The sequence below is a fragment of the Channa argus genome, chromosome 4 (assembly GCF_033026475.1).
Source record: "Channa argus isolate prfri chromosome 4, Channa argus male v1.0, whole genome shotgun sequence".
Lineage (NCBI taxonomy): Eukaryota > Metazoa > Chordata > Actinopteri > Anabantiformes > Channidae > Channa > Channa argus.
Window position 1 is genome coordinate 5,120,573 of NC_090200.1, and position 12,849 is coordinate 5,133,421.

The window sequence follows — 12,849 nt, forward strand, 5'->3', positions numbered from 1 at the left end:
TCAAAAGTGTCTGTCTCCTGTGCCCTTGTGTTTTCACATGGTTTACCAAGACAACGTCCTGCATGAAGAAGTCATATGCAAAACTTTGACCTGATTATCCTAAAATTTGAGCGATTTACAATGCAACCAACTGTCACGGTGAATGGCATTCGGTGGGATTTGTCATGCCGAGGACAGGTTCACGCGTGTCCCCACGTTGCCCTCTTGTGGCTCCTCTGTTTCTACACAAAGCATGTCGTTCATGCACTATAAGCAATGGAAATATCAACAGAACACCGTTTAGTTTTCCCAGAATTTCATTTTATATTTTCGGAAACCTTAAGTGCATCAATCACAAAGCAAGCAAAAGCAGGACTTGGGATTATACACAAAACTTGAGCGACCAGCTGGAGGAGGTCTCACCCTTTACACATCTTCCCGTTTTATCCTGTTAATAACATGTTCAGTTGCCCGTGGAGCACAGCAGGAAAAGCCATGGCACAATGTGCGAAGCAGGAGTCAACCGTGAAGACTCCGTACGGCGCGTCCCAGGAGACGATTATTTCATCGAGGTAAACGCAGGGTTTCTGTGCATTAGGAGCGCTGAAGAATGGGTCTTCTTCTTGTCGTGGTTTTCGCAGCGTGGGTGGGACCGAACAGCCGTGGTGAAACTTTTAAACCTCGAAGGCCGGGAACCTCGCCTTCATCGGCTGAAGGAGGTCGGCCAGAAAGTAGATGGTACCTGCCATGCCTGCAAACAGGAAGTGACACGTCAACGACTACCAGAGCGGACAATATTACATAGATGCAACTGATGCAGCAATAACAGAGGCTGCATCTTGATGTCTCTGTAAAGTTATTACCATAAATACTCTAATACAGCTGACATACAGATTGATGGCTAATACTGCAGAATACAAACTTAGTGTCCACAAGCAATGGACAATGAAACATAACACAACAAAAACATTTTTAGTTTTCACGTATGATTGTTCTACTTGTTTCGAGGCTCTAAAGTCATTTTACCACCTTTACTTTCTGTGATACCTAGTTTGGTTAAAGCGATGCACATTCCAGATGGTACAATGTACAATATGATATACTCAGTTTACAATTCTAAACAATCCGGGTGCAACAATGCTTCTATCCAGGCCATATGTATAAAATGATAACGTCTGGATGAGATTTTAACAGGCGCGACGTAGCCAACTTGGCAGAGACGTGTGGGTCCTCGTTAGCTGCTTCTTATCCGATCAATCATGAGAGCAGTCCAGCAGTTCTCCCATTTTTGCAAAGCCAACAGAGATCACTGTCAATCACTGTCCAGCTTAGGCTGTAATATTTGATACTTTATGTTTATGTGTAAATATTAGGTTGATCAACTCAAAAAAATTTGGATTTTGATGGTTTTGATTGATACCGGTCTGGACCTTGAGTGAGGAGGATGACAAAAAGACGGGACCTCATGGATTTTTACTTGAGGACTGCTGCCCTAGAATATTCCGTCAAAAACTAAAGCCATTTGACATCTTTACTGCACAGATAACAACAAATGTAACGTGTGTATGATATTATAGTAAAGTGTAGTTCTCGTTCTTTGGTTTCTCTTTCGTTAAGGCTGCTACTACCCAATCAGATTTACCCAAACTGTCAGGCCAACTAAATGGGACTCACAATGACACCAAGCTTCATCACTGCACAGGTGTGGTCCCACCTACATCTGACCCCTTTTATCCCATAGCAGCCAGTTTGTGATCCACAGTAGCTGCCTCATGAATTGCTGGTGCAGAGTTTGCGAAAACGTTGACGTAACGCGGCAAGTATGAAAGTCTCACATGTCACGATGACGTACAGCGCGTCGTCAGGCATCTTTTTGTAGTTGTTGTGCATCTCATTGTGGTTATTTTGAGTCTTTCAAATATAACATATGAACAGTAACTTCAGATGACCTTGCATCCATCTATGGTCACAGTGAAATGAAAACACAAGAAGCTAAGTGTCTGGTGAGTGGGACAAATTACGTTACCTTCAAAAAGTGAGAAGGGAGTATCTGGCGTTCGGCACCCGTGTTTGCCATAGTTCATACACCAGTCTGCAAACTGGAAAGACAAGGAGAAAGATAGACGGTCAGTTTCTCGGTGACATTCCTGTTCAATCACAACAGTGCGCTGCAGCCGAAACCGCCCCAGGAGATTAGCGAGCAATGTCAACACGTTCTACAAATTGTGCTCCAGTCAGTGAAATTATAGCATCTGTCGAGGTATCAGATTATGACCATGGTGTCACTGCTGCACTGGGAGCATGTGACATCCGAAGAGCCTATTTCCATCCTCTATGAATAGATTCATATTAATGAAAGGACACGTGGGACTCGTGCCACCTGGAGTAAATCCAAAAACAGCCGATTTGACACCAACACGCACCGACAGCTAACTGACCAATTGTCAATAAGCATAGCGGGCCCTGCCTCTCACATGCCCCCCCGGTTTCTGGAATAAGTTTTGATTTTTAGGCTGGCGAGCGGCCAAGCGTGCTATTCATTCTGACTTTCACATCTTACATCGAAGTTCGAGAAAAGCCAAGGACAGACACACTGCAAAGCCTCAAAGAACGTATTATAAAATGACCTCTTGTGCGAGTGATGGCTGCACTACACACTGTTACACTGTACAGACATATAAACAGTATAAGCATATTAGCTTTCATAAGATTTGTGTAATGGTTGAAGAAGCAGTCGAATGCTTTGACCAGTTGACACATTTTGCAGGTCAGTGTAGAATACTGCTTTATATAATTCCAGCTTAATGAAACGTCGGGAATAAATAATTCTCCACTTCTGCCTCCTGATCATAACGTCTCTCTGTCAAACTGCAGAGGTGTTAATCAAATATTCGGACACTAATTAAGATGAATGCAATGCAAAAGCGCCGCAATTCAAATTCCCACCTGTTTGATCAGTCAAGTGGCTACTCTGCTGTGTGAATGGTCGCCACGGATTATTAATATTAATAATGAATTAATATGAAGCCTCTTTTGTTGCTCTCACCATGCAGGCTCTGTAAAGGTGCTTGGGGTCGTGGGTTTGTCGGTAAAGGGCCAGGAAGGCGTAGGCATTTCCTGCGGCGCCGTGACACAGCCCGTAGCCCTTTTTCAGCAAACCCCACCGCCACACCACCTCTCCACACTGCAGGGCGTCCTGCAGGTACTGAGGAGCACGGAAGACCTGGAGCAAAGGATGAAGAAGATTTCTGTTTGTCCAGAATTTTCTTTCCTTTATAATGTGCTTTTTACCTGTTGTTGGCAATTGCTAAATTCATGACTAATGTCTAAATGTCACCACAAGATGGCACTGTGGCTCAGTAAGACAGCAACTCCTTTACCTTGTGGGCCTGCAGGAGCATGTAGATTACCCCTGGAGATCCATGGCACCAGTGCACCAGCAGGTCTCGATCATCTCCTACGCAGGGTGGGTAGTTTCCCGAGGGGAACTTAAGACTGCAAACGTGGTCGACGCTGGACTTCACCAGCCTGTGTACGTGCTCCTCCACAGAGACGAAGCCTGGCTGTGATGATTCCCAATGCATTAACTAGTGTATTACATCCAGACCAGTTATTACAAACATAGCCAGAGGCCAGTTGTACCTGCATGAGGAAGTAATAGATGCCAGCCAGGCCGTGGGCAGCACCGACATACTGCTCCTGGTACCACTCGTACATTAGGGGGCTCTGGTTCTGGATCCGGAATTTTCTGCTGAGGTGCTCGCCTGACGCCAGCACAGCCTCACTGATCTGAGGGAGGAGACAACACATCCCGGCTCACAAACAGTAACAGTAATCTGTACAATTGACACAAAGGAAGTGACCTATGAGTTAAGGAAGCAAGATAACAAGTGATAAGCACAATTATTTTTGTTTATTCTGCTTAATTTCCTCTGTTTTTTTTTTTTAATGCTAAAAAAAGTTTCCTGTAAGTGTATGTAACACAAAGGAGGAGGGTAATAGCTAAACATTCAGGAGAACACAAACCACATCCAGTTAACCTGTTGGATGTACGACAGTGGGATCCTGTCTTGCCCCAAATGCTGATTGATGAAGATGAGGGAGTAGAGGTAGCCCGTCCGCCCATAAAGCAGCTCATCTGGCAGCCCGCCTGAACCTTTCACCACAGTGTTATGGTGCTGCAGCAATCTGAAAGAGAAACACGGGAAAGACAACATTCAGGAGTCCGGATAAACTTTTCTTGTTTCTCGCTAAATTTAAATTAACTGCTTCCTCTAATACAGTTGTCAGAGGTACAGTAAAAAATCTGACCAATGAGAGATCATTTGTCATGAGTGCGATTAAAGTAGGAAAAATCACATGTTAATAATAATAACAACTTATCAAACGGACCTGTTGATGCACTCGTCAGACTCTTGTCCACTCCGTAGGCGATGATAGACCACGGCGGCCACGGCCAACGGCCCCACATCCCCACACAGAAAGGTGACGTCGTGGCGTCGGGTCAAACACTTCAGACTGCGGCTGGCGTACTCTAGTGCTTTCTGAAGGAAGGAGTCGTCCCTAAACACATCGTGGAGGTGAAGATATAGCAGAGCAATGCCTGTGGACAAACATATGTGTGGGAACCTTCAGAACGAACTAATCACAGAACATCTGCAACACAGAATAAGTATCGACTAAACTTAAATGCTCGATCGATCAATTGTTTTAAAATAATTCAGTTCAAGCTCCAAAAATGCAGACAGTTTTTTTTTTATCTATTCTTTTTCTATTTGTTTTTTTTGGGCAGTGGATTGATAAAACATCTTGACATTAAGTCACCATCCAGTCACATCAATGCAACTTCTTACTTGTATAACCACATGTGAAAAGGTGTCATCACCTGCCCAGCCAGTGTAGGTGGTGCAGTCTCGTGGATCAGCAGACCTCAGCCCATTTTCCATGACAGCTAAAAGCTCCCTGACCTTGGTGCTCAGCCGATGCGTAAACTCCGACGTGAGCTGCGGATAAAGAAAAACCACACTAATGAAGGTCACATGGAAAACACACACACACGTGCAACAGCGTCACCGCACAATCTCCACGCATCACCTTCCCTTGGGGGTCAAACAACGTCTGCGTGGACGCTGGGCTCCCATCATAGTCGGGATACGGATTCCTCAAGGCTCTCGTGTCCATTTTCACAGGCGTGTTGCTGCTGCGCAGGTTTGTGTTCGATACCTGGGTCCGATCTGCAAAGATATAAAGCAAAAATAATGAAGTATCGATCTTATATAAAATAAAATTAAACGCCCCGCAGCTCAGCAAGCCTGTGCTGCAGGGCTACACACCCACACACACACTTAAAGCTTAAATGACAGTTCTAGCTAGCTTAGCTTCACCGCTACGGCTAACGCCTGACGAGCGGTCGGGAATTATGTCGTGAATGTGTGCGATAAACACATTATAACGTCGCAGTATAAGTGCAAAGTCGAAAACGTTTGCAAAAATGGTGAAAATCCATATGAAGAGGCACCTCTGCAAGTCCTGCACTGTTGTTGTGGTTTCTTCTTCGCCTCCGGTTTTCTGGACGGAATTTTAGCGTCAGCTAGCGCGCTACCGCCCCCTGCTGCGGAAACAGTACTACATCAAACAGAAAACGCGTAAACCATTAAACCATAAAATAAATAATAATGATGATGATGATCATGATACTAATTTATTTAGTTTGATCAATATACATAAATAAACACATAAATAAATAAATAGCTAAATATCTTCCACACCTAGTGTTCCCAACTTCCCCTTGACTTAGATTCTTGGTTACCTTGTAAGTCGCTTTGGATAAAAGCGTCTGCTAAATGACTAAATGTAAATGTATGTAAAGGCATAAGAAGAAAAAAAGAAATGAAAGTTCTTATCTCGTAATTACGAGTTACAGATCTCCAGATCTTTTTATAAATCATTACGCTAAAAAGTGTTCCCCCGTGAATACAGGAAGTGTTGTGTTACCATAGATACAGAAAGCTGCAATGTGGGCTTCAACTTGTCTTCGTTTCCTATCCTATCCTGCCTATCCTATCCTATATGTTTACATTTAGCAAGAGTAAATATGCCGGATTGGCTATGAACCTCGCTTTACAGCCTATTTGCTGACATTTTGGAAAGCTAAGTTCTCTTTTACTATAAAGTTTTAGAAGTACTGTAGCACAAGAATTAATTCATATAATCTCAATGAAACAACGGTTTTCTATCTCAAACCACAAAAATGATTTAGGGATGAAAGGGATCGTAAATAATCTGCTTCTTTTCTGACATTTTCTGCAGCTGGAGTCCATCTCGTTGCTGTTGTGAGCCTTAACGCTTAAAGGCTAAGCTTTCAAATGTTAAAAACCTCTGTCTGCATGTTTCCAGGATCTTTGGAACTTTGATGTTTCACTAGATTTAAAAAAAATAATAATAATCCTCTCATGTTATTCTGTCATGTATTTAGATGGCACAGTTAAAGAACGAATTTTTGAAAAATAAAAAATAAAAACAGTAGTGCAGCAGTTGGAGCTCTGAATGACTTTGTATCTAATCTCAGACACAGATGTACTTCACCGCCACCTTTCTCCGTCTCACTTCTTTAACAGTTCTCCAACGACGACGCCACACTGACGCTGCTAATAATTTGCAAAACAAACAGGAATAATTCACGATCCCAGGGTGATGCACAGTTTACACACACACACACCCACACACACACACACACACACACTGCTTCCATGGAAACATCATATGCCACCAATCTGCTCTTGACCTTCTGCGGAGCTCAAATAACATGTCATTCCTGTGGATGGTGATGATAATTATTGTAGTCACAGAGAGAGGCTGGTATTGATTGGCACACTGCTGAGTCGCATTGCTGCTGCTCCACATTTTCACTTATTGCAGAGATGGAAGCTGCACCAGGCCTGCAGCCGCCGCTTTGAATGTTCTGCCCTATACGTGCCACACAGCTGTTGTTGCAGCAGCATGAAGATGTTGCACAGTTAAAAAGAGAGAGTGCAATGAGACCCAGCCTGTCAAAGGCTTTGATTTGTGTTCTCTTCCTGTTAACATGCCTCAAACACCATCCCATCCTCTCGTTTCTGTGTTTCCTTTTTTTGTGATTCTTTGTGAATTAAGGGATGAACATGTGAGAGACAACATTAATCATCTGTCGTGTACCAGCTTCATTTCAATACGATTCTTGACAATAGCGCTTTGCTTACTGCTAATGCTTTGATGATAACGTCCAAGCAGGTCAAGCCTTGAGCTGTGGAGTTATTTTTAACACTCATTGTGTGTGTGTGTGTGTGTGTGTGTGTGTGTGTGTGTGTGTGTGTGAGGATTGTGTTTATTTCCCCATCGTGAGGACTTGTGCAACCTTGTCTTTAAAAATTGCAAATTAAGCTGACAATTAGATTAACCAAAGCACCAGATCCGCTACAGTCATCACTGTCAACACTTTTTGTTTTTGTGATTACCTCTCTGCTTTCTCTATGTGGGTGTGTGTGTGTGTGTGCTCCTTTTCCCTTCATTTACTTGGCTGCCCATCATTTCCATATCAATTGACTGGGCTGCAGGTGAAGTCTGGTCATGTGGTGCACAGTATAGAGCGTGTGCTCATATACCCCGGGACTGTTTTACCTTGCCTTGAGGGACGAGGAATGGAAATGAGGCTCAGAATGTGACAAGACTCAGAAGGAGACCTTCGGACTTGATTAGAGCTCCTCATTGAAAGACACATTATTGAGCTGAGTCTGGTTCCCCCAGTGCCTGTGGGAGAAGCCGCTTCGTGGGGGAAAAATATTAATTAAAGGTAATATTGATCATGGGTTTTTTCTAGTGCAGAACAATAACCAAGCTGAGACCAGGTTTGCAGATTGCACAGTCTTGCGTTTTCAATTTTGTTTCCCTTAGTAGAAAACTTACATAGTTGTTGTGAGCCTGGCCTTTAAAGGATATGACTTCCAATATTCTGTATAGTTTCTTTTTCCATTGTTCACAAATATTATAAAAAATTCATTCTCCAAATGAATTGATGAACCAATATTTCTCATCTCTGTTTGATATGCTTCTATCCTATTACTCTGGGGTGTAAACTGGGTTGTACAAAAGGTCAGGAGGTCACAGGTCAAAGCTGGAACCATACAACCTCTGATTAACACTAATATCCCTACAAAGCTTCAGGTCGTTTCAGTCGCTGAGATATTTTTATCTGGCTAGAAGCGAATTGATGAGCCACATTCATGACAGTCAGACATCCAGACCTGCTGCTGCTGGACACAACCTTCTACAAAATGCGTGATGTATTTATGGTCTTTTTGCAGCTTTAACTGAAACCTAACACTTGTCAAGGTAATGGAGATGTTGAGAAGCTCTTAAAAAACTTCACACACACCTGTTGAATAGTCACCTGAACCCAGGCTGACAGCCTGACAAACTGAACTTCGGATCATCTCCACCCATCACCTTCCTCTGTCACTCCCTCGCCGTCCTGTCTGTCAGCACCCAGTCTCCCACGTCTCCTTTATATTCATGTGGACAAGCAGCCTGCTGCTAGAAAGTGTCTCAGAGACTCCACACTGTGATGCACAAAGCTGACAACGTGACCGTCCGAGTTATAGACCACAGCATATTCTACTTCTTCTAAATGAATGATATAAAAACCCTATACAGTATCTCACCAGGGTTTGTTTTAATGGTGGCCTGCGTTGAAGAGCCACTGGCTGGTACAAAATGGGAACATTTGTTTGACTTGTCTGGTAATACGTACTGATATCTGCTGTGCTTGGTCCATTAAGTGAGCCTGTTTTTCTGTGGAGGCATATGGGCTCCACCTGATCACAGGTTTGGGTAAAGCTGACACAGCAAGCTTCAGCCACTTTTGGAGCAGTATATATTCCATTTGCTCCATCATAAAGGAGAAGTTAATTTGCTCCAAAAGCCACAATTAAAGGCTCAATTTCAAGGAGGAGCCAAAGCACCCCCCCCCCCCCCCCCTTTTCCCACCTTCCTCCCAAGTGGACAGGATCCATTTTGGTCCTAGGGAACGGCCTGACAACTGAGATAAAGAACATTCTGGTCTGTGACATGCTGCCATGGTCCCATCTGTGGCAGCGCTAAAAATACACACAGTCTGGTGTCACTATACCAGTCAACTGTCTAGGAAAGGGGTGGGTGGGGGGGGGTTGAGGAAAAAGAGAGGGGTGACAGACACACAGACAGATACAACGTGATGCATTTAATACAGAGCAGACAGAGAGGAGAGACGACTGAAACAAGGAGCGAAAAGATAGAGGATGAGTGAAAGTAATCGAGGAGAAAGAAGAAGAAGATAAGGGAGGCACACAGCAGAGAGGGAGGGTGATACCGTGCTCACTGTAATATTGCTGTCAGAGGAAAGAGACATGAGCAGTGTACATTAGTTACACCGGTGGCACTAAACCTTCTCAACTCATCCAGTACATGACAAGCAGCCGGAGTAGCTCCGCGACAAATACGGCTATAAATGTGAATTTATCTGAATTTGGCCGTAAACGGACGATAGAACACGGGTGAAAGAAATACAGATGTTGACTGTAAAATGGGTAACGGTACAGGGATTCAGTCGTCATGGCAATGCAGCACTGCAAGTAATTAGTGTCACACTCAGCTGCAGGTTAGTTTGAGTTAAAAATTCATATGTCGGCCTGTATTGTGGCACGGACTTTACAATACAATACCATACGCTGTGATGCGATAAATACGATACGATACGATGCAATGGCAAACTTTATTGTCAGTTCTCACTGAAATTCAATAGCTGCTCCATCGAAAATAACAAACGACGCAAAGCAGCAGTGCAAAAAAAATCACGACGCCAAAAAGTGATAGTTAAGAGATTATAGGTTTATGTATTACATAATCAAGCAGGGCCTTTATTTAGAGGGACATTTTATAAGCCATAAGTCCAGACTTTGCAAAACAGTCCATAAATACACCAGTACAAAGTCACGAGTTGTGTTATCATTGCAATCAGAACTATAAGTTACATTTAGGGAAAACACCCCCCAACACACACACACATTCACTTGAGCTTTAAGCTCATGTCAGGGCATTCAGCAGCAGTGTTATGGAGCATGTGACTGTGTTGCCACATGACTATGGTGTTGAGATATTTTGGTCATGAGGACCATCATCCGCACTTAGGGATACTGCTGATAATGGTCATGAATTTGGGCTGAAAGCTCTGGAAAAGCCCGAGTGCCAGAGTGCTATTTCCACTGCTAGACTACGCCACAAGCACAAGATTGTGGTATTTAGCACAATGCGCTCCATTACACGCTGCAAATCTAAGGCTGGAAAAAAAGGAACGTGTTGTAAAAAGCTCGCGCGCAAAGAGTTTCTGTTTTATTATGACTAACGATTCTTAGAAAAAGGAATCTTGATAAAATCTCTGTGGAAAGTTGTACAGAGTTGTAAGATGATCACACAAGCAGCCATGGTTGTTTCAACTTTTAATGACAAGACAAATACAATAATCAGCTTTGACTCCATCAAATTCATATTTGAAAGCTGTGAATGTTCCTCACCGTGAAACCGACGCAGACAAAAGAAGATGAACATCGTCACCACGCACACACTTTTACACGTCTCTCTCCCCAGTTTTTGCCCGTCCTCCCACATAGCCCCCCCCCTCTCCATGAAATTGAGTTATGAAAATTTGATCAGGGTCTTAATCTAAAGAGCGCTCGTCTCTCCGTGCACTTTAACGGCAATCTGTGAGACGGGGAACAGGGTAATCAGGGAGACGTTTACTGCGTGGATAAAAGGAGCCTTGGCAGAACGGTGTTGTTTTCCCTGTCAACACCCTCATCATGGCTCTGCCTGTGCTCACACACACACACACACACACACACACACACACAGAGGCCTGGGAAACATGATCTCCGCCTACACACACTTAGCAAAGGTGGACCACCTACCACTAGACGGATGCTGACGGTCGTCAACCCACCGTTTGGAAAATTGCATGTAATGAAGATAATGAAGTGGTTCTTGCAATTTTGGCTGCGGTTTAGACAAAGTGGGGAAATGAAGGGACATGTTGCTGTAGTCCTGTCAAAGACCACCAGGTGGACTCATTGCAATGGCTTTCTCTCACTTGATGACTTGATGCTCACATGCTGTAGTACCTGCTGGTGCTCTGATTGGTTTCTTCATCTTTGCTGTCTGTAGAAATCAATTGTTCCCCACCAAAAAAAAAAAAAAAAAAGGAGGCTTTTGTTTGCAATGACAATAACTAACTGTACATTTGATTGTTTGTTCTCCTTCCCCCCTTCAGCATTTGCCCGGCAATCTGCACCCCGAGCACAGCTGCACTCAGTGCCTCCTCTTCCTCCTAATGGTTGATCCTCAGCAACAGGGACTGTTTAGCTTTCCTAATTAGAGAGCAAATGCTAAGCACTCGCACAGTCTCCCTGAGTGGACTTAATAAACAGGCTCCTCATTAAAATCAGGCACCGCAATGATTGTGCAGAGCCATGAGAACCCCCCACTCCCCCACATCCCTCCCCACTCACACCTATCCTACCACCACCTCTCCACCTGTCCTCCATTTTTTTCCTCGCTCACTCGGCGACCGGGAAGGTCGATGACGTGGCGGCATCGCGGATAAAAGGGTTTCAGCAGAGCTCAGAAAGGGGTTGGAATTAAGATTCTGCTAGGTTTGGAGACCTCCCACTGCGGCAACCCTCACCCCCACCCCTCCAAACACACAAACATACACACAAAAGCCAGTTCATTATCCAAGTGGAGGTGAGAAGAGAAAGGAATAAAATCAAGAAATCAAGCAAGGATGTGAAGGGACAAAAGTAAAACAAACAGGGGGAGAACTGAATTGGCACCACATGTCCTGGTTTGAAGGCGACCTGTTGGAGTTCAGAGCTGGAAAGATAAAAGCTGATACACAGTGAGATAGTTTGACAACACATGAGCTTGCAGGGCAAACCGAGGTAGCAAAAGCAAGAGTGGATGATGTTAAAAGCTGTGAGTAGTAGTGTGTTTTAGTGCGCAGACTTGCATGAAGGCCTTATGAAAGAGACAGGAAGTGTTAACTTAAAGGGGGTATTGTAAGATTTGTTGTAGTTTTAGTTGTAACTTTACCGTTGTGAGGACGACTGTCCACATCAAATGATGCCAAACTTCAAAAGAACGTGAGATTAATAAATGTAGAAATGACACACAAACACAAGCTGAAGCTCCCGGAGCCGTTTTCTAAACCCGCCCAAAGTCAAACATAATGTCCATTAATGGACATCCATGTGCACAGACGTGTCCCCCTGCTCTCACTTGAAAACCATGGCTGTGGACAGGTCTCTGCAAGCTGACCAATCAGAACAGAGTAGACAGATGGAGTCGCCTTAAAGAGACAAACTGTTATTCAGCGGGGAAGAAGAACATACAGACCAATTACAAGAAAGACATAAGAAACAACATCTAGCCCCAGATTAGAAGCATATACCCAGAATTATGCATATTATGGCCTCTCGCATGCACCTGGAGGCCTCAAATCAAAGTATTCCCATTTGAAATTACATATTCATGAGCAAATGAGCAGCCATTCAAGTGAAAAGAAACAGTCCAGACACATATTTGCAGGTATCAAAATGGCCACTGATTCTTTTTTCAAGACTGAAATCAAGGTATTGCATTTTTCTGTGAGCACCTATGTTGCACAAAACGCTATTGGACGGTTTGGGATTCAGGTGTTGTAGATGTTAGGAACAGGCTACAGAGATGTGATAAAAATCCCACTTCATCCAGATCAATCTGGAGGAATAGTAGTAAACACTTTCTTTTTACCAGTTTTAGTTCATT

At 43.7% G+C, this 12,849-nt stretch overlaps 1 protein-coding gene across 2 annotated transcripts; it reads right to left on the minus strand.

Moving 5' to 3' along the window:
* Nucleotides 1–278: 278 nt before the first annotated feature.
* lancl1 (LanC antibiotic synthetase component C-like 1 (bacterial)) lies at nt 279–11,019 on the minus strand. 2 transcript variants are annotated; one of them, XM_067502327.1, is made up of 10 exons: nt 10,956–11,019; nt 5,074–5,213; nt 4,865–4,982; nt 4,372–4,582; nt 4,020–4,167; nt 3,622–3,768; nt 3,360–3,542; nt 3,026–3,202; nt 2,006–2,078; nt 279–730 (listed from the first exon to the last, which is right to left on the minus strand). In XM_067502327.1, exons 1-10 carry the CDS (start codon nt 11,002–11,004, stop codon nt 654–656), a joined length of 1,323 nt encoding a protein of 440 aa, XP_067358428.1. In that variant the 5' UTR covers nt 11,005–11,019; the 3' UTR covers nt 279–653. The 2 variants fall into 2 exon arrangements, with proteins under 2 accessions (XP_067358428.1, XP_067358429.1); XM_067502328.1 differs by lacking the exon at nt 10,956–11,019 and adding an exon at nt 5,498–5,610.
* Nucleotides 11,020–12,849: the final 1,830 nt, after the last annotated feature.

What these genes read in the sequence shown, in the direction of transcription:
- lancl1 (XM_067502327.1), bottom strand. Translation starts at nt 11,004, where the DNA reads ATGCAATTTTCCAAACGGTGGGTTGACGACCGTCAGCATCCGTCTAGT. An exon ending in ACCTTTACAGAGCCTGCATG is followed by an intron (nt 2,079 to 3,025) that starts GTGAGAGCAACA and finishes TTGTCTTTCCAG; the next exon opens with TTTGCAGACTGGTGTATGAA. An exon ending in TCCCTTCTCACTTTTTGAAG is followed by an intron (nt 731 to 2,005) that starts GTAACGTAATTT and finishes TCCTGTTTGCAG; the next exon opens with GCATGGCAGGTACCATCTAC.